The 22,217-nt window shown below is 41.7% G+C and overlaps 1 protein-coding gene across 1 annotated transcript in view; it reads left to right on the plus strand.

The window, feature by feature from the left end:
- Nucleotides 1-17,610, plus strand: part of GUCY2C (guanylate cyclase 2C) — a 203,328-nt gene extending 185,718 nt beyond the window's left edge. The window contains exons 24-27 of the mRNA XM_033932825.1: nucleotides 2,868-2,966; nucleotides 8,291-8,385; nucleotides 13,044-13,120; nucleotides 16,816-17,610. Of these exons, the coding sequence (XP_033788716.1) occupies nucleotides 2,868-2,966; nucleotides 8,291-8,385; nucleotides 13,044-13,120; nucleotides 16,816-16,990 (446 nt within the window). The 3' untranslated portion in view covers nucleotides 16,991-17,610. The remainder of the gene's footprint in view (nucleotides 1-2,867; nucleotides 2,967-8,290; nucleotides 8,386-13,043; nucleotides 13,121-16,815) is intronic.
- The last annotated feature ends 4,607 nt before the right edge of the window (nucleotides 17,611-22,217 follow it).

The following is a 22,217-nucleotide window of genomic DNA, read 5'->3' on the forward strand; positions in this document are numbered from 1 at the left end:
GAGGGGGTTCCCACTCCCTCTTCAGAGTTTCACTTTTCTGAGCATATTTTTAGAGCAATTTTCGCTCTCTCTCTACTGGTATATATTATAGACAGTTCTTGGGTATACAATCAATTGATTTTTACTGACTAGTGTTGGAACATTTCCCTGTTTTTGGTCTAAACGCAGTTGCATCCATCTTTGGCATTAACTTAATGTTCAATTTTTCTGCTTTCTTTTCAAAATCTACATTTCCATGTCTTACCTTCCCTTCCTATCTCTCTCTTCTTCCGTCCTATTTCCATGGTCTGGCATCTCTTTCCTTCCTTTCTCTCCCTCCCTCCTTCCTTCCTTTACCCTGGTCTGGCATCTGTCTCCTTCCCTTCCCCCATACCCTGGCATCTCTCCCTCCCCCTCCATGGTCTGATATCTCCTTTCCTTCCCTCCCTCCCATGAACTTGGCTTCTTCTCTTGTTCCTCTCCTCTCCCTTCTCCTTCCTTCCCTCTCTTTCCCAAATTGGATGCAGCAGCAATAGAAGCAGCATTTTCCTTCCTCCTTTCCTGTGCAGGAGAGGCATTTCTCTTCCCCTTTCTCTCCCTCTCCCTTTCCCTGTACAGCAGCAGCAGCATCTCCCTAGGGTCCCCCTTTCCTATGTAGCAGAAGCATTTCTCTTTCCCCTGCCCTTCCGTTCTCTTCCTTGTGGAGCAGCAGCGTGTCTAGCCGGCTCATTCCGTTCAAAGCCGCGGGTGGCGGCTCCTTGCGAGATCCGCGCCTGCGTCTGAAGCCTCTCTGATGTTGTGGATAGTGCGAGGAGCCGCCAACCCGCGGCTTTGAACGGAACGAGCCGGTCAGATACGCTGCTGCTCCAAAAGGAAGGGAAAGGGGAAGAGAAATGCTGTTGATCGCGTCCAGACCACGGGCCGCAAATAAAACCTGGAAAGCCACATGTGGCCCGCGGGCCGTGTGTTTGAGACCGCTGGTATAAATAGGGATTGCATTCCACCATTTTGCTGCATGATTTCCCACCTGTCGGTCATAGAAGTTTGTTCTGGGAATGTGGAGTGCCTCAATATTCAATGCCAGGTCATATCTGGGCATCGATATTGAATATTTGGGTTTAGGAGGCTGGCTGTCCTTTATGCATTTAAGTGCAATATTCAGCAATTAACTGTCTAATTGAAATTGGATAAAGATAGGATTGAGTTTTATACAGTCTAATTTAGCGTTAACGTGGGTGGTTAAAAACTAAACAGCAGCATTTAATCGCATAGTGCCAACTCCACCCCAAAACTGCCTACAAAATAGATGGCTTTGACTTTTGTGGTTTGTGCTGATTTTCAGTAGCATTAACCGGTTAATTAATTTAATTTTTAAATTTTATAATTTAGATTCCGCATATCCTACAATTCTATGCGGATTATAAATTATTCAGATACTCAGGCATTTTCCCCTAACTGTCCCGGTGGGTTTCCACTCTATCTAATGTACCAGGGGCAATGGGGATTAAGTGACTTGCCCAGGGTCACAAGGAGCGGTGCGGGATTCAAACCCACAACCTCAGGGTGCTGAGGCTGTAGCTCTAAGTGCCACTATAAACCTGCACAGGCGAATTAACTGACCAGGAGCCTCTCCTACTCAGTTAAATCATTTGGAATATTGAGCCCTAAGTATTTTGCATGTAAGCGTACACTAACTGTGAAAGTGGCAGTGTTCTGGTTACCTACATGCTCACATAGGGAATAATGTGGATACCCTGTTATGGAATTGTCTCCCTTTATGTCTTCCATGCTCTGCTTTATTCCTAGTCAAGTCAAAACTGGCTGTAAACTTCAATCGGTGATCTAACACTTAAGACTAAGGCATAAGCATCAAAACAAAAAAGTCTTAAGATCCATAGCTAACAGACCTCAGCGGTGCAGCTTGTATGAATCAAACTTTTCACATGCAACCAATCAATACCAGAGTCGTCATCGGTCTCATAAAACTTTATAAATACTTTAAATATATTTATATGCTTTAAAGACTTTCAAGTAGAAAAATACTTTTAGAGTAAAGAAATACTCATCATAGGGCTCCTCTTACAAAGGTGCGCTAGCGGTTTTAGCATGCACGCTAGCTGCTGCCACCTCCTTTTAAGCAGGTGGTAATTTTTTGGCTAGCGCATGCTAATCTTGTGCTTGCGCTAAAAACGCTAGCGCACCTTTGTAAAAGGAGCCCTTAGTCTATGTAGCCCACAAGGGCTGTATCAAGGAATTCCCCCTGCAAATACATATAACAGCAGAATTAATGCCGATTTTAATGATACTTTCAAAAAATCATTTATATTTATATTCATTTGATAAGATTACCTTTAGTTGGCAGACTCTTGCTCTCCGTGTCAATCAATTTAGACCAGGAAACATGGCCGTCACGTTTTTTCATTATATAGACAAGAGCTTAAAGCGTATTGATGTCATTCTTATCGTAATCCAACGCACGGACATACTTATCAGCTGACATAACCTCCCTTCACTAAATCAATGTCATCCATTCAATTTTGGCATTTAACCCCAGAGGCTTTACTGAACTTAAAACATAAATCCATTTTTTTTTTTTTTTTTTAAATTTAATGCTTTATTCCTGGCTCTTTACATATGTTTCCTCCAGCACTGTCTGTCATAATGTTATCTCCAATAATACTTCAAGCGTGTTTCAGATTCTTCAGAACTGCCAATCTCCCCTCCCCTCTGAACTGGAGGAGCAGTAGGGGTTAAGTTATGATGATAGGAACTCCCAGCATCCCCTTCTGTGCAATATCAAGGATGGAATGTCCCAAGGTTTAGAATCAACCCGAGGCCATTCCATTGTAAATCTTCATTGAATAACTTTTTCCTTTGTTTTTCTTTAGGTCCGTGTGCTGCTGGTGTGGTTGGGACCAAAATGCCTCGATATTGTTTGTTTGGGGACACTGTGAATACAGCTTCACGGATGGAGTCCACGGGCTTGCGTAAGGAGAGAGCAAGTTCTCTGTAGCAAAGACTAGACCTGCACCAAAGAACTGGAATGGTTTTCAGTTATTCTTTCGTATCAGAGCTGGTACAAGGATATTAGATGGTCTCGTGAAACCTTTAGCTATGCACTCCACAGGTCTCCCTTGAGTAACCTGCCTACAGCAACTGTAGCACCTAGGATGAAAAGTGTGGGTGGGGATTTATTAGCCTTAGGAGATCTAATCACATGGTGGTAGAGGGTCACAGAGGGTTGGGTTTTTTTTAACCCTTGAAGAGCTATCTGGAGCAGAGATCAGCTATCAATGGCTCTGGTGGCAGAGTCTCTATTCTCGGTGTAACAGGTGTCCAGGCAAGGAGATGGTGGGAGGAGGAATGTAGTTTGGGCAGCTGTAGACACAACTGTGTGACACAGCAGTGAGTTAGAAAAGTGCTGCTATCTCAATAATTTGTTCATGGCTGCAAGCAGTGGGTCACTGGGGGAAAGTGCTCTGCCAGGCTGGCTTGGGAACAGAGTAGCAGCCGTACCAGAACCCCACCAGTGGGCCTGTTTTAATTCAGGGCCACTGGTGCACTTCTGGTATGCCACTTTTGCCTCTTTTCAAATTTGGTACTCTAAGCAACTACCCAATGAAACAACCAGCTTTTGTAAAAAGTTTTTCTTTAAAGTCACTGTTCCAACTTATTCAGTAATGGATCCATATAATTCGGTTATGTGTGGGCTATCATCTAAGCTTCTTCTAGTTGCCTAACAGGTCTTTATGGTAGACCAGTGTAGGGCAAGAAGGCACAGGAAGGTTATTGATTATAGCCCTGGGAATCATACACCAAATATAGTACTTCAAAATTATGCAAAAGTAATTTCTAGAATATTTTTATAGAGTATATTAACTAGAACATTATACATCCCCTTTTATGATGGAGGTGCTTCTGGCCAGTGAAGCCACACATACATCATTATCTTCTAGCCATATGACATTTTTGGCTGTCCTGCTTGGGCTTTCCCTTCCCCATCAGTGCCTCCTCCCCCTCCTCACCTCTTCTTCCATCAGGCTCATGTCTTCTATCAGCATTCTTTCTTCTCTTCTTATCAAATCCCCTTCTTGTTATGTTTGCATATAGCTGACATTATCTTCGAGGACACTCTGATTTGGATATAATATTTAGACTCCTGAAAAGCAGGCTTTTTTTTTTTAAGCTGAAACATAATTTGTGTTGAACCTGAGTCCATTCTTTGTTGGAATAATAGAGTGTTGTGACCACTACTGGTTTGCTTTTTTTTTTTTTTTTATATTTAAAACATTTTTAATCCGCCTTTATCCAAGGCAGCTCACAATTTCCATACATAATAAAATGAACAATTTAAAAGGAGACATGCATCAGGTAGAGGAAAATACAAAGTCACAATATTATATCATCACCTCTTCAGCAGGACTACGTCTGAGCAATTATCATCATTCTTCAATTTAGTACACAGCTTTCCAGTAAAAACATAACCCAAAAGAAGTTTTATATTCACTTACAGAAAGCTAGGACAAACAGATGGGTTATAAGCAACTTCCTAAATTACATAAGATTTCCACCAAAATCATAACGTTCTGGACACAGCATTCCACATCAATGGTCCGGCTAAAGAGAAACATGAACTCTTTGTTTGTACATAATGAGTGCACTATTTGAGTCATTGATTAATCTGTGAAGGTTTGGTTTCTCTTCTCTTGTCTACTAACCCTAACAATACTGGTTAGTAAGTTAACATCCTAAAACATTTTAGTAAAAGGGCCCCTAAGTGACTGGGGGAAGTTATCTAATCTGATCTGGGATTTTTTGACTATTCCTTGAATTCTACTGTATATACTGTACAGTGCCCCAAAATTGGACAGTGGTATTTGGGCACTGATCCAAGACTTATTCCCCTCCCCAACTAAATTAGCTAACGAACCAATTAGTGCCAACAAGAGGGTGCTAATTGACACCAATATGGATTTATATACATCTTGCTCTAAACTATTATATACAAAAACAAAGCTGTGGAAACAAACAATGTTCAAAAATCTTTGTTTTATTTCTTCAAAAAACCTAAAAACATTATCCTCACTGGTATGGAAACGGACCCAACACGGGCTATGTTTCAGCAAAACACCTTCCTCAAGGGTCCTAAGGCATTAACATAAAGATCTCATAGAAACCATAAATGATAATGAATAACAAACCTAAACTAAACTAAACCTTGGGTTTATATACCGCACCATCTCCACAAATGCGGAGCTCGGCACGGTTTACAAGAAGAAAGATGAGAGAGGAACTACAGTGGAGAGATTAAAGAGTTAGGTGTAAAGGGGGAAGGTGAGAGGCCTAAGAGGGGGGAAGTGTTACAGTTTTGAGAATAGCCAGGTTTTTAGGTGTTTGCGGAAGAGTTGGAGGGAGCTTGAGGTTCAGAGAGGGGAGGTGAGGTTATTCCAGATCTCAGTGATTCTAAAGGGGAGGGATGACCCAAGTTTGCCTACATGGGAAATACCTTTTATGGAAGGGAAGGATAGTTTAAAAATTTGGGAGGATCTGGAGGAAGTAGGGGTTGGGGAGTTCCAGGATAGAGGGATAACGGCAGGAAGGATGCCATGTAGGATCTTGTAGGCCAGACACGCACATTTGAAGTGGATCCTGGGATTACTGGGAGCCAATGGAGCTTAGACAGGAGTGGTGAGACGTGATCAAATTTGCTTTTCGCGAAAACAAGCTTAGCTGCGGCGTTCTGAATCCGCTGAAGTCTGTGGAGGCTTTTCTTGGTTAGGCTGAGGTAGATAGAATTGCAATAATCCAATCTGGAGAGGATGATGGATTGTACTAGGACTGCGAAGTGTTTTTGGTGAAAATAGGGTCTGACTTTCCTTAGCATGTGAAGGCTGAAGAAGCATTTCTTCACCAGGGATTGGAGATGTTCGTTGAAGGATAGAGAAGAGTCTAAGGTGACACCCAGAACTTTGCTTGAGAACTCGAGCTGTAATGGGGGGCCGGTGGACAATGGGATGGAGGAAGGTAGATGGTCTAATTTTTGGCCGAGCCAAAGGAGTTTTGTTTTGGACTCGTTTAGTTTCATATGCATTGTGAATGCCCAGGATTGGAGGTTCTTTATGCATGAGGATATGTTCGTGGAGAGGTTAGTGAGGTTCGAGTCGGTCTCAAGGAGGATGAGGATGTCATCAGCGTAAGTGTAAAGAGTTTCAAGGGGGGATAGTTGGAGTAGTTTCAGGGAGGACATGTAAATGTTAAAGAGGATTGGGGAGAGGGGTGAGCCTTGTGGGACACCACAAGTCGGGGTCCAGGGGGAGGATGAGGTGCCGCTCATGTTAACCATGTAAGAACGGGAGCGCAAGAATTTGGAGAACCAATCAAGAACTATGGAGCTAATGCCTATCTCAGAGAGTTGGAAAATTAGAATGTCGTGGTGGACAACATCAAAAGCTGCGGAGAGGTCGAATTGTAGAAGGACAGCAAACTTGTTACGAGAATGCAGTTGCTGAACCTTAGAGATTAGAGAGGCCAATAGGGATTCAGTGCAGAAGTTGGGTCTGAAGCCATATTGGTAAGGTAAGAGGATGGAGAATCTTTCTAAGTAGGAAGAGAGCTGGGTAGATATGATAGACTCGAGCAGTTTGGTGAGGAGAGGGATATTTGCTATTGGACGGTAGTTGGATGGTATGGATATATTATTTTTTTATATATTATTCATATAATGGAAGTGACAGGTATGCAAATCTCTCTCATGCATTTTCATTAGGGATATCTTGAAAACCTGACTGGCTGGGGGTCCCCCAGGACAGGTTTGGGAACCACTGGTGTAAATGATTGTATAATATGTTGCACTTATTTTTGGCTTTAAAATGAATAAAGATTTACAAAAAAAAATAAAAAATTTTCAGAAACTGTGCCTAGGTTGACTGCATGGACTTTACTGCTGCACAAGAGCAGGTGTGAATGTACCTCCATACAGTAGGGAGGAAATTCTGTAAGGGCCGCCTAAAGATAGGCAGCAGTAGGCAACTGAAGCATGTCTACCGGCGCCTAACTTAATTGTTTTTAATCGGCCTTAAGTGGCGTGATAATTGAACGCGCCATTAAAAGCCTATTACAAAACAAATAACATATAAAAAAATAGGCAGCTTTGGGCATCTTCCATGACTGGCGCCTAGGTCCCTGGCACATAGCAATGCCCAGGGACACCTAATATGAAAGTAGGCATGCTTAAGGGTGGCACCAGAATTAGGTAATGTAGGCCTTTAAAACTCTGGCCTGCATTTAAGGTGCCTAAGGTCTGTGATAGCCATGATTCTGGAAGCAGTACCTGTCCAAGATCAGCCCTTAGGTGCTCCACCGGAACTCTGCACCTAAGCACACCAACTGCACAATAGCTTACACCAGTGGTTCCCAAACCTGTCCTGGGGGACCCCCAGCCAGTCAGGTTTTCCAGATATCCCTAATGAATATGCATGAGAGAGATTTGCATATCTGTCACTTCCATTATATGCAAATCTCTCTCATGCATATTCATTAGGGATATCTGGAAAACCTGACTGGCTGGGGGTCCCCCAGGACAGGTTTGGGAACCACTGGCTTACACCATTCACACTTTAAGGCATGACCTAATTTTCTAAGAGCACATCTCCATGCATTTTACTTGTGAAAATGGTTTATAAAATTGCCCTTCACATGTGCAATATCTCCATTTATATTAGAAGCTCACCCAGATTAAATCTGGGCCCATCCAAACTGGCAGGACTGGCTGCACCCCTGTCGATAACACCGCACCTAAATCTGGTGAACACCCCTGACCTGTCCATGCCCCTCCCCTGGCCACACTCCTTATCAGTTGCACAAGTTCCAATTTAGCTGCCCATTGTTATAGAATAGTGTGCAGCCAGATCCTCCTGGAAATCATAATTAGTATCAATAAAGGGCTTGTTAACGTCATAATTAAATCATTGAAGATTATTCACTGATTATTTTGCACGCAGATCTAGAATCCATGCCCAATTTTGGGCACCCAAATTTGGATGACCTTTATAGATTCCAGGGGAATAAGAACAAAGGCTGAGCAATCATTTCACTCTTTTCCCATAGTACTTTTGGTTGAATTTCATCTCCCTCTGGTGCCTTATTGATTTTCATAGTTTACTTTTTTAAGTGAGTAGAATATCTTTCACTTTAACTGGCTTTGTATTTTTATGGGTTGTCTTTGAATGGAACCAGGATATTATGATTATCTGTAATTTTGCACCACGTTAAAAATGACTGGAACATTTAAACTATGTTTTTTCCTATCTAGCTTTGCGGATCCATGTAAATAGGTCAACCATTGACATTCTAAAGCGAACAGACTGCCGTTTCCAGTATGAAGTGAGAGGAGAAACCCACCTAAAGGTAATAACACCTGGTTCTTGGGATTGGTGTGATGACAAAAATCCATTTTAGGCTTAGAACATAAGAACATAAGCATAAGAACATAAGCAATGCCTCTGCTGGATCAGACCTGAGGTCCATCGTGCCCAGCAGTCCACTCACGCGGTCCAGGACCTGTGCAGTAATCCTCTATCTGTACCCCTCTATCCCCTTTTCCAGCAGGAAATTGTCCAATCCTTTCTTGAACCCCAGTACCATACTCTGCCCTATTACGCCCTCTGGAAGCTCATTCCAGGTGTCCACCACACGTTGGGTAAAGAAGAACTTCCTAGCATTCGTTTTGAATCTGTCCCCTTTCAACTTTTCCGAATGCCCTGTTGTTCTTTTATTTTTCGAAAGTTTGAAGAATCTGTCCCTCTCTACTCTCTCTATGCCCTTCATGATCTTGTAAGTCTCTATCATATCCCTTCTAAGTCTCCTCTTCTCCAAGGAAAAGAGACCCAGTTTTTCCAATCTCTCAGCGTATGAAAGGTTTTCCATACCTTTTATCAGATGTGTCGCTCTCCTCTGAACCCTCTTGAGTATCGCCATATCCTTCTTAAAGTACGGCGACCAATATTGGACGCAGTACTCCAGATGCGAATAGTTGGTGACTCTTGTTTGTTGAGGCAAAAGGAATGAGGCAGGGTGGGCAACAATGTTACTAGGGTAGACAGTTTTAAAAAGGGACATAAACATTGCCATATGTACATTCGGTTTATATATTTAAACAATTTTTAGCCTTCTATTTCCAAAGTTTAAAGTGGATAACAACTAACATATATAATATACATACAGGTATGTAAATCACAGATCATAATTTGCCACTGTCCTACCTGTGACCTATTTCACCACCATGTAATTCAACTCCACTACTCATTGATTTTTAAACTTTGTATTTAAAACACACACAAAAGAAAAAAAAAATACTTAATATACCTGAACAAGTAAAATGCAATTACAAAAAAACGTATTCCAAGTGTACCCTCTCCTCTTTCTTTGAGATCACTGAGAAGGAAACCACACATCTTCTCTCATCCTCCAAACCCACTCACCTATTCTGTGCTATCTTGCCCTCTGTCATCTCTCCTATCTGTCACATCCTCAACCTATCACTCTCTACTGTAACTGTCCCTGATGCCTTCAAACATGCCCATGTGTCTCTCCAACTATCGCCCCATCTCCCTCCTCCCCTTCTTATCTAAGTTACTTGAACGTGCTGTTCACTGCCATTGCCTGGACTTCTTCTCATCCCATGATATTCTGGATCCACTTCAGTCAGTTTTTCGCCCACTGCATTCCACGGAATTTGCCCTTACTAAAGTTTTCAATGGCCTGTTCTTGCCAGATCCAAAGGCCTCTACTCCATCCTCATACTTCTTGATCTGTCTGCCGCCTTTGATACTGTTAAGAACATAAGAAGTTGCCGCTGCTGGGTCACACCAGTGGTCCATTGTGCCCAGCAGTCCGCTCCTGCGGTGACCCCCAGGTCAAAGATCAGTGCTCTGAGACCAGCCCTACCTGTATACATTCTGGTTTAGCAGAAACTTGTCTAACTTTGTCTTGAATCCCTGGAGGGTGTTTCCCCTATAACAGCCTCCGGAAGAGCATTCCAGTTTTCCACCACTCTCTGGGTGAAGAAGAACTTCCTTATGTTTGTACGGAATCTGTCCCCTTTTAACTTTAGAGAGTGCCCTCTCGTTCTCCCTACCTTGGAGAGGGTGAACAACCTATGTTTATCAACAAGTCTATTCCCTTCAGTATCTTGAATGTTTCTATTATGTCCCCTCTCAGTCTCCTCTTTTCAAGGGAGAAGAGGTCCAGTTTCTCTAATCTCTCACTGTACGGCAACTCCTACAGCCCCTTAACCATTTTAGTTGCTCTTTCTTCATGTACGGCGACCAGTATTCCAGGACACAGTAATCCAGGTGAGGGTGTACCATGGCCCGATATAGCGGCATGATAACCTTCTCCAATCTGTTTGTGATCTCCTTCTTAATCATTCCTAGCATTCTGTTCGCCTTTTTCACCACTGCCGCACATTGCGCGGACAGCTTCATCGATTTGTCAACTAGTATTCACAAGTCTCTTTCCTGGGGGGTCTCTCCAAGTACTGCCCTGGACATCCTGTATTCATGTATAAGATTTTTGTTACCGACATGCATCACCTTACACTTATCCACATTGAACCTCATCTGCCATGTCACGGCCCATTTCTCGAGCGTGTTTATGTCACGTTGCAGATGTTCGCAATTTTCCCGCGTCTTCACTATTCTGAATAACTTCATATCGTCTGCAAATTTAATCACCTCACTCGTTGTACCAATTTCCAGATCATTTATAAATATGTTGAAGAGCACAGGTCCAAGCACCGAACCCTGCGGCACTCTACTGGTGACGCTTTTCCAGTCCGAGTACTGTCCATTTACTCCCACTCTCTGTTTCCTATCCGCTAGCCAATTTTTAGTCCACATGAGTATTTCACCCTCGATTCCATGGCTTGCAATTTTTCGAAGTAGTCATTCATGCAGAACCTTGTCGAAAGCCTTCTGAAAATCCAGATATACAATGTTGACCAGGTCATCCTTGTCTATCCGCCTGTTTACTCCCTTGAAGAAGTATAGCAAGTTTGTCAAGCAAGATCTTCCTCTGCTGATTCCATGCTGGCTGGTCCTCATCAGATTGTGTCCGTCAAGGTGCTCAATGATGCGGTCCTTTATCAGCGCTTCTACCATCTTTCCTGGTACTGAGGTCAGACTCACCGGTCTGTAGTTTCCTGGATGACCCCTTGAACCTTTCTTGAAGATCGGTGTAATATTCGCCACCTTCCAGTCTTCCGGAACCCTTCCCGATTTGATCGACAGATTGGCTATCAGTTGAAGCAGTTCAGCTATAGTCCCTTTCAGTTCCTTGATTACCCTTGGAAGGATGCCATATGGTCCTGGGGATTTATCATTTTTAAGCCTATCAATCTGCCGGCATACCTTGTCTAGACTGACTGTCAACCCTGTCAGTTTCCCATCTTTGTTTCCCACGTATAGCCTGTTGATCATTGCCTGTTCCTTGATACGCTGTCCTTGTTGGGATTCCAGGGTTCTGTCCTCTCCTGGTTTTGTTCTATCTCTCCCATCGCACCTTCAGTGTATGCAATGGTGGTTCCTCCTCCACAGCCTTCCCACTATTGATTGGTGTGCCTCAATGCTTTGTCCTGGGGCTGCTCTTTTTCTCAATCTACACTTGCTTACTTGGAGCGCTGATCTCCTTCCACGGCTTCCAGTATCACCTGATCTGTGGAGATGGATAAAGTAGGCTGATATACCTATATACTAATGTATAAACCAACTCACATATAAACTGAGGTAACCTTTTTTTGCCCGAAAAAAGGAGGAAAAAAGGTTGACTCAAATATATACCAGGGGATTTATATTCAAGTACCCTGCCCTGCCAGGCTCTGCATCCAACACCCCACCCTCCCTGCCCTGCAAGACTATGCACCCTGTCCCTCCTCTCTTCCAATGACTTGCAGGCCTTCACCAGGCCTGTCATAAGCCCTGGTGGTCCAGTGGTGGTCTGGGACAGGAGAGATCCCTCTCATCTCCTGTCCCGGCCAAGTCTAACAACTCTCACCTCCCTCTCGTCTCCCCAATTAATAAAAAGTATACCTTTAAAATCCCTGTGGTCCAGTGGTGAACTGGAGCAGGAGTAATCTTCCTATTTTCCTGCCCCATGCAGAGCCACTATCTGAATGGCTGCTGCAAGCTCTTGCGGCAACCTCATGAGATAGTGGAACTCACGATGTTGCCACAAGAACTCGCGGCAGCCATTTAGATAGCAGCTCTGCTTAGGAAGATTGCTCCTGCCCCAGTTCACTAGACCACCAGGGATTTTAAAGGTACGTTCTTTTACTAATCAAGGATGTGGGAGGGAGGTGAGAGTTTGTTATAGTTGGAGGGAGAGATCCCTCCTGTCCCGGCCCCCCGCTGGCCCACCAAATCTTACGGCAGGTTCGGTGGAGGCCTGAAACAGGTCCAGGAGGGGAGTGGGTGGGCACTGACCCAAATATAAACTGAGACCCCCCATTTTTGGCCCCAAAATCTCAGTTTATATTCAAATATATACGGTACTGTCTGACTTTTTCAAAGAAAAAATCAGATGAACAGTGGTATTTTGGATGAATGCAATTGTTTTCAGTTGTTGACAAGAGTATCCCAAATATATAATTGTACAGTAATCCATATGGGTCAGGATCAAAGCCTATGTTTGGATGAGAAGTCAGGAGAAAAAAGAAATATATATGAGAAAAGTGTGTGTGTGTGTGTGTGTGTGTAGGGCGGAGGGGGGCTGCTGAGGCTACGGATTCAAATTGTACTGAATTTCATAGGCATGTCATAGCTGTTGGATATAGCAGAAACTTTCAGGTGTGACATGACATGCTTTTTATGTGGGTGAAGTAGCAATATCACATGTACTTTTTATTCTTAATGAAACAGTGAATATTACAGCTTACTGATTATGTGTAGCAGTGCAAGCAATGATCCATAGATAGGATGAAACAATTTGCCTGCACAGACTAAACTGCAAAATGTTGACTGACCCGTATTGACTTTTCTTTTTTTTCTATCTTCCCTACTTGATCCCAGGGCAAAGGAACAGAACTCACCTATTGGATGACAGGGTTGGAGGACCAAAACCATGACCTTCCGTCACCTCCTTCTGTGTAAGATGCTATTTCTGGGAAGGGCGCTTGTACTACATGCATTTTAGGACCATTTTCAAACTAGTTATCTACTAATTTCATACAGACCATGTCTTGGAACTGTATTTGCCAGAGACCATCTAGAACAGTCTATCATATTGATAGGTTCAGATTTTCCAGTAAAGTTAAAATCCCAAATGTTGTAGAAAGGGAATATACTGTATTAGATCAATAATGATTTCCTTAAGCAGTGTATTTATGTGTCATGTGACTAAGTGGCCATTAGATGTCAGAACAGTTTGTCACACTTGCTCAGATAAATGTACATACCAGCTTTATATACAGAAAGAACTTAACACGATAAAGAAGACAACAGTCTAAAAAAAAATAAAAATACCACTTGTGTTCACAACATAGAAATATTCAGATGCTCTAATGATGAATGTTTTTATGTTCTAGTTATCTTAAGTACATATTGTAATTAAATTTGTATCAAGTTAACAATAAATTATGGAAAAGTCTGAACAATATTCATTAATTATATATATGATTCACAATGATTTCCCAGTATGCCTTTCCATCCCATTTTTATTTATTATTTGCATAGAAATATTTACAATTTATTTGTTCATTGTTATGCTTTTTATTTACTGTTCTTATTTTACCACTAATGCAAGTTTATATTTTATGTTGCTGTTTACAATTGTAGAAATTCTACCCCGGATGTAGGCAACTGCCAAAACATGGGCATGTCGGGTTTATTGTTGACCAATAAATGCTAATTTCTGTTGGGTTTAGCACCCCTAGTCAGGTTGAAAAATTGGCTCCTATGGCGACGTCTCAGAGATTTCATCCACTTTACAGAGTGGTAACTGAGGCAGTTTGCTGAATTTCAAACTGTAAGATCAGGGACTTGCAGGAATAATGAGATCAATTCTAGAACTGGGCACCTGCATTTACATACCATGTGTGCGTGCAAAATGTACAGAATGCCGGCACTTTAGCAGGTCAATGTACAATTACACACTATGTGGCAGCAAAGCAGCTATGCTCTATCTGTATGGGTACACATGAGCAAACAAAAGGAGAGGCAAAATATACCAGAGCAGTTAAGAAGCAGAAGTACACTGAAAAAAAATGATGAACCAATATGGCAAATTACTCCTCCCTATACACAGTCAAGATGTTTGTTCAATATCGGGGGTCCTCAAGCACCCATTGCACTGGCTCCTATGGATGTTGCTGTACTTTGTGGTGCTGTCAAGTATTCTGGAATGCTGCCCTGTCATGCCCTGTCATTGGATGATATCAAGGGCTCCTTTTACGAAGCTGCGTTAGTGGCTTTATTGCACGCAGCTTTTTAGCGCGCGCTAACCCCTGCGCTAGCCGAAAAACTACTGCCTGCTCAAGAGGAGGTGGTAGTGGCTAACACAGCTGGCAAATTAGCACGCACTATTACGCGCATTAAACCGCTAACGCGGCTTCATAAAAGGAGCCCCAAGTTTTTGAAAGCTGCACATGGATTCTCTTTTTTTTATTTCAATATTTTAATTATACATAACAAGTATGCAATATAAGAAAAGAAAAATAAAATACAGAAAATTCAAATTTCGTAGGAATTACCAAGAAAATGAAATTATTTCTGACGTTCACATCAAGAAGAGAATGCAAAGCATCTCTTAATAATAATAAAATTTGAACAGCAATTCAAGTTAGATACTTAACTAAGGCTCCCCTTTTATCAAGCTGTGAAAAGGGTTTTTTATTGCAGCCCATTGCAGTAAAAGCCCCGAAGCTCATAGGAATTCTGTAATTGTCAGAGCTTTTACCACAGCAGTCTGCAATTTAAAAAAACCCTTATGCAACTTGATAAAAAGAGGCCTAACAAAGGCTCCCTTTTATCAAACAGTGGTAGAGCGTTTTAGTGTGGGCTGGCGAGGTACGTTCTCTGATGCTTATAGGAATTGAATGAGAGTCAGAGCATTTATCTCACTGCCCTGCGCTAAAACGCTCTACCACAGCTTGATAAAAGGGGCCCAAAGAGATCTATTTTTTTTTACCAAATTGATTTTAATTACCCTTTTTGACATCTAGAAAAATTTGAGTCGGCTGCCTACAGAAAACTTCTCTTTTATATTTAAAGTAATTCTTTAAAACAAGAAATTTATCATTCTCTGATAAGAAGGTTACCAGCAAAGTTGACTGAGTGGAAATTATATCTTGTGTCTTCCAAGAAAGTGGTGAGTTCTCCAGTGTCTAGAGCTGGGCCCTTATTAACTGTTCCCTTAATTGACCTTACTAGCAATAAAGGCAGTTACAAAACATTTTGGAAGGCAATTGACTCAGATATTTCCATTTTTTAACTTTCCCTTAAATATTTTCTCAGCAATATTTCTGCTGAAAGTAATGGCAAATTAAGAAAATTCAAAAAAAATGTAGATTATTAGCATGCAATTGGTTTGCCAATTGCTCCAATTTATGTTGCATAATCAAGCTATCTTTTACAGCTGAAGTATTAACAGCTCGAAATGTTTTCACTTGACTTTGCATCTCTTCACTAACAACTTTCATTTTTGTAACATCTTGTAGGACAGAGATAGAAGACACAACCTCATTAGAAAAATTACATAATTGTGCTATTTTCCCTTTAAGCAAACTCTCAGTCCAGGTAACCACCTGCCAAAAATCTTTTAAGGAAATATTTCCCTCAGAAATATCTTGAACTAAAACCTTCTCAACTGCATCAAAACTGACTGGTTTTAACTTAGCAGTGATCCAACCCTTAAGAGGCCAAAGCAGAAGTTTGCACTAGTTCAGGCTTGTCCTGTAACCCATTAGGTATGGACACCACCTGAGAATTATCTTGAGCAGGCAGAGGTGGATCCGGTTCTAGTGTCAGGACTCAAAGATACTCCTTCCAAAGAGAGAGAAAGGGGAGAGAGTACTCACAGTTTTAATAGCCCCAATCAAATTTGTCCATCAGTCCTTTAACTACCAGAGTAGAGGCAGCTAACCTCTTCACATATCCCCTTCGTTTCCCCCGTATTACAAAAAATGAAGAAAGAGAAAAACTTTCCTTAAGCCTGTGAACTAATTTGAAGTGCTTCGAAGGGACACATCCCAATGACTGCACGCCTAAGTGCAGCTGGCAGATATACCAGGTGAGAGGGCGGAGTCAGTAGTCACAAGGGGGCCAAGATGGAAGGCTCCTCTTCCTCAATCTCCCACACTCTCCGGGATCTCAAAAATGTTCATGCTCTCTCTTCTCACTCACAAGCACGGCTGGCAAATATACCGGGTGAGGGGGCAGAGTCAGCAATCACAGAGGGCCAAGATGGAAAGTTCCATTTCCTCAATCTCCAACGCTCTCTGGGATCTCAAAATTGCTTACGCTCTCTCTCTGCTTCACTTGGGATTCTTAGTTGTACTAACCATTTGCAAATTCTAGAACAAAGAGGGAAAGCAGGCATCATGAAAAGTTCATGTTTCTTTGTTTAACTTTGTTTCAATGGTAGCATTAAAATAGTAATTTTCCTATTATTAACATTACCTTTATAAAGAAAACAGCAAATCCAGTAAGGCTTTGGTCATTAAAAAAAACAACAAAAAAAGCCTCCAACACCACTGGGTCTACTTTGTCATCCCAGAAGAATGTGTGTGATAGAAGCATGCAGATAATCCCCATCAACTAAGCATCATCTCTCCTCTCATTTCAGGGAAAATCAGCAGCGCCTTCAAGATGACTTTGCTGAAATGATAACACAGTCTCTTGAAAAGAGAGAAGCCGAGGGCTACAACAAACACAAATTGATTCGTGTGGCCAGTTACCGCGGGGGCACCCTGGAGTACCTGCAGCTGACAACAACACCAAGCACTACTACATACATGTAGCCAAAAAAAGACTAAGGACTTCAAGCCAATTAGGTGGTTGGGTGAGGTCAACACTGGGCTGATGGGGAGAGGTCCACCGAGGATTGGCTTGTGCTGCTTCAACTCTGTGGAATTCACTGCCATGGAAAATTGATCTGGAGAAGGTTATATTACTTTGAGAATGTCAAGAAAAATATGGCTCTTCAGTTAAGCCTTTGCGCGCTGGCTTTATTAGTTTGAGACTTGATTTAACTTGATTGATGCATATATTTTATTGCTTGTAGAACCTCATAACTGGTGTAGTTTGTTCAGATTAAATGCCATTTTTGCTTTATTGCCTAATCAGTACATTTACAGTATATTTTGTGAGAAGCTTTAATATTTTTAATTATTTGATTACACTATGGTTCAATTATTATTTTGATTATGTTGTACTGTGCTTTGACCAAATATTTTGGAAAGGTAGTTTATAAAAAATGATAAATGAAAGCAGGTTATAAAAAGTGGTTAAGGGTAGCAATGTCCTTTATATTTAAGCTTCTGATGAAGTCGGTTTTTACACTTGTGGAGAGCAATATTGTAAACCATTTTTGCATGTAAAATGTTAATTTATGATTATACATAGGCTCATATAATTAAATCATGCCTAAAAGTATGTATGGTATAGGTAAGCTCATACTTATATAGTGTCTATCCTCGGGGGTGGTGTTTGGCTGGATCATGGGTAGGGTCACAATTTATGCCCATATTTTAGTGAATCTGCATATAGTACTGTATATACAGGTGTAATGTCCATACCTTCAATCCAGGTACAATTTGCAGGATTTGCACTAGTATTTTCTAAAGACACATAGGTGTCTATATGTCTTTGTAAAAAAACCTAAAACTAGGTTCTTTCTTGACCTATAATATAGGTGCCCTGTTACAAGTTTATCTGCTATCTAGCCAATATTCAAAGTGAGTTGGTTGACTGGTTAACTCGATTGAGGCTATCTAGTCATTTTCAGCACCACTAAACCAGTTATCCTCACTGGCTATGTTGGAGGCATTCTGGGAATGGAGTCCAGCTAGGTCCCAATATTCAGTTCTAACTGGTCAGGTTTAGTGCATATATAGTACCACATAAATAGCTGTTCTATCTTTATATACTAACCCATTACTAGTCAAGTTTGAATATTAACTTAACTGGTCATGTGCTAGCCTGTTTTAAAAAATTGGAAATTCGATGCCAAAGCTCAAAAGGGCCCAGCACCGAATGACAAAGCTATGCTGTCCACTGTTGGCTGAATACCGGCTAATATATACTGTATATAGTAAAAGACACTTAAGGCCTTTTTTTTAAATGCTTCCCCTTAGATAAATGGGAAATGTTTTCATTCAAATGGTCAGTTAAAGCTAAATTGTTAATCTGTTGATGGTATCAGATATAAATATTTCCATTCTTTTTTTAAGTTCCAGTAATTTTATTGGTTTTATAAACAATAGAGTTACAGAAAAGTAAGATAAGCTTCCGAAAAACTACGGAAGAAATCGAAAGAGAAGGACACCAGCAAATATATCACATTGCATAACAATGGAGAGTGGGTTACAAAAAATAATCAATAATACGATACAACAGGTATACAGGAATACAACAGCTATCAATAATGAGCGTGAATATAAAAGAGATAAGAAATATGAAATGATGTGTGACATGTGTGTACAATGTCAGAAATAAACATGTCTGATTATAGTCATACGAAATCAATCATATAGTTATCAAATCGGTAAATACAGCAACCAAATTAGTGCTCATAATAAACATATTGAAGATCACTATGAGTAAGACAAAAGGATCAAGTAAGTATACAGTCAAAGGTCCATACCACAAAAGTCTAGCATAATCGACCAAGTTTTAGTATAGGAAAGCGAAGCGTTACAACGATCCGCCATGTGGCGTTCGTATTTATTATGGAGACATACAGAATTCCACCATTGGTTGAAGTCAATTTTTGTAAAGTCTTTCCAATTTTGTAATATTATTTGAAAAGCAAGAAATAACAAAAGGGTTAGAAGGCGGTCATGATACATAGAGAGAGGTGTGGAAAGAGCTAGGGATCCCTGAATTATGATATCAAAAGATAAGGGGTCATTAAGAGCAAAAATTTTGGTAATCATCTGCCAGATAGATGTCCAGAAGATCTGCAAATGGGGGCAATCATATAGCATATGACGTAAGGATCCTTCAAAGGATTTGCAGGTCCAGCATAGATTGTCTGAGGATCTCATGACTTTAGCTGTTTTGGTGGGAGTCCAGAAGGCTTGATGGTAAAGGAAGATTGCTGTTTGTCTATGAGAGGCAGAATGAAGGGGTTTAAAGAGTTTGGTCCACATAGTAGTCCAGACTCCATCAGTGATAGGAGACTTCAACATCTGATTCCATTTGGTTTTGGAAATTGGGAGTGCAGGAAAACATTTAGATTGAAGAAGTTTATACCAATTGGAAGATTGACCCCTGGAGGCTGAAAAGGCAAAAATCTTGGAGTGTAAGTCAGAGTTAGTATGAAGAGAAGAAGGAGAAGAAAGTTTTGCAGCAAGACAATGGTGTAATTGTACCCATCTAAAGTATTGAGAAGTGGGAATATTAAATTTTGCCATAATATCGGAAAAGGTAATCCAATTGTTGTTTATAATGAGATGTGATAAATTCCAAATTCCCTGACGATGCCAGTTTTTCCAGGCCACAACTGCATTATCAATCTTTAGTTTGGGATTGTGCCAAATTGGTGCTAGTATCGATTCGCCCAGTTTTTTCTCTGAAAGGGAGTCTATGCGATGAAGCGCCTGCCATGTGTTAAGCAAAATTGGATTTTGTTTGGCTAGTGGAGGAAGAGGAATGGCAGGAGCATGCTGGAGGATGTAGGGGTCTACAGTTGAGTGTTCTAATGACAGCCATACGGGTATTGTGGTTGAGGAGCAATGAGTCAGCCAAATGGAACCTTGAGATAACAAGAAAGCATAGTGATATTCCCGAAAACTGGGAAAGTTGACTCCGCCTTCTAGTTTAGAACACTTCAATTTGCACACTGCTATGCGAGGTTGTTTGTTTTGCCAAAGGAATGACGAGAGAAGGTGTTCAATTCTTGAGTATATAGAATGGGGGAAGAGGCAAGGGAGCATGCTTAATATGTAGTTGATCTTGGGCGTGATCATCATTTTTATGGTAGAAAGTCTGCCCCACCAGGATAAATTCAAAGGGGACCATCTGGAAGTGCAAGAACGAATAATAGAAAAGATAAAGTCAGAATTGAGTCTTAAGGTGGAGTCAAGCGAGGATCCAAAATATAAGCCTAGATATTTAATCTTAGTAGGGGACCATATAAACCCGTATTTAGAAGATTCAGATTGAACGTCAATACAGTTAAGCGGAAGAATTTCAGATTTAGTGACGTTTAATTTATATCCAGAGATGGTAGAATAGTGATTAATTTGTTCAAGTACGTATATTAGGGATTCAGGCGTGACATATAGAAGAATATCGTCGGCATAGGCCGAACGTTTTACTGAGAAGGGACCTGATTGAAACCCTTCAATCCTAGAATCAAATCTAAAGGCAGCTAAGAGTGGTTCTAGGGCGAGATTAAAAAGTAATGGGGAAAGAGGACATCCCTGTCTCGTACCACGGGATGGAAAGAAGGGTTTAGAAAGATTTCCATTGATCATGATCCGAGTCGTTGGGTGGGAGTAGAGAACTCCAATCAGGGATATAAAAGATTCGGGAAAACCATACCAACGGAGGATATGAAAAAGAAAATGCCATTCGAGACGATCAAATGCTTTTTCAGCATCAAGGGCTAGGATCAGTAGGCGGTCGGAGTGAGATGAGGCATGTTGTATAATGTGAGAAAGTAAGCGGGTGTTATTGGAGGAATACCGATTGTTCAGAAAGCCCGATTGATCAGGTGAGATGAGAGAAGGAAGAACAGCTTGTAATCGAGAAGCAAGAATTTTGGCAAAAAGTTTTGCATCGACATTGATTAGGGAGATGGGACGGTAATTTTTAACGTCGGAAGGATCCTTACCTGGTTTGGGGAAAACAATGAGTGTAGCTTCTGTAAAAGAGCCTGTGGAGCGGCCCTGATCACAGAGAGACTGAAAAAACGATAAGATGAAAGGGAATAGGGAAGGGAGAAAGGCTTTGTAGAATTCAACAGTAAGGCTGTCCGGTCCCGGAGATTTATTAGGGGACATGGAATTAATGGCATCTGAAATTTCTTGGGCTGTAAAGTCAGAAATAAGTGAAGTAGACTCTAATGGTGATAAAGAAGGGTGAGGGAAAGATAGAAACGATTTGAGATGGGCACCAGAAGGAGAGGTTTCAGAGGAATATAGGTGCTGATAGAAATCATAAAAGGCAGAAGAAATGCCAGTAGGGTCCGTGAGGAATTGATTAGTTGAGTCTTTGATAGAAGATATTGTGGATTTATCCTGGGATTTTTTAAGGTAATTCGCAAGTAAATGACCTGGTTTATTATTGTCCGCATAGTAAGTAGAAGATTGGGCGAATACCGATTTAGCAGCAGATGAGCTCAGCAAAGAATTGTATTGGAGTCTAAGGTTACGCAGGTTCGTCAAGGCTGTAATATCAGAAATATCAGAAGTGTGGCGAGATTCAGCTTCACGAATACGGGTTTCTAGATCCAGTTGTGATTGTTTCCGAGAAGAGTGAAGGCGTGTAGTGAACTGAATAATAGTCCCCCGTATGTAAGCTTTGAAAGCATCCCAGGTATTAGTCCAGTTGGTGTGTGAGGGGATATTAAATTGAAAAAATTCTTCTATAGCAGCTGTTATGCAGTCTGAAAACTGGGCCTCAGCCAGAAGTGAGGAATAAAAAGTCCGAGAGCTAGTCTCGACGGACGGCTCTAACGCGGAGCTGGAAGGCCCGCGGGGCCGTCCGCCGAGCAGGTTTCGGGAAAAGGGGGGGGGTTAGGCAGAAAAGGAAATTGGGCGGGCAGAGGCCGTCCCGCCGAGGGACTGGCCTCTGATAAGTCAGTGTCGCGGCCGTGGGGGAGGCGGGGGGTGGAGGGATTATTTAAGGAGGGTCTCGGAGGACCTTAAGGGTTTCCGGTCCTCCGAGACAACTTTTGAGCCAGGTCGGGTGATCGCGGGTCTCGGGCCTACCACGTGGCTGTGCCTCCACGCGTGTCGGTCCTCTGGGTGCGCGGTGGTGGTAGCGGTTCGGCGGCGCGAGTCGGGTGCCGAATAAATA

Source organism: Geotrypetes seraphini, chromosome 2 (genome assembly GCF_902459505.1).
Source record: "Geotrypetes seraphini chromosome 2, aGeoSer1.1, whole genome shotgun sequence".
Taxonomy (NCBI): domain Eukaryota; kingdom Metazoa; phylum Chordata; class Amphibia; order Gymnophiona; family Dermophiidae; genus Geotrypetes; species Geotrypetes seraphini.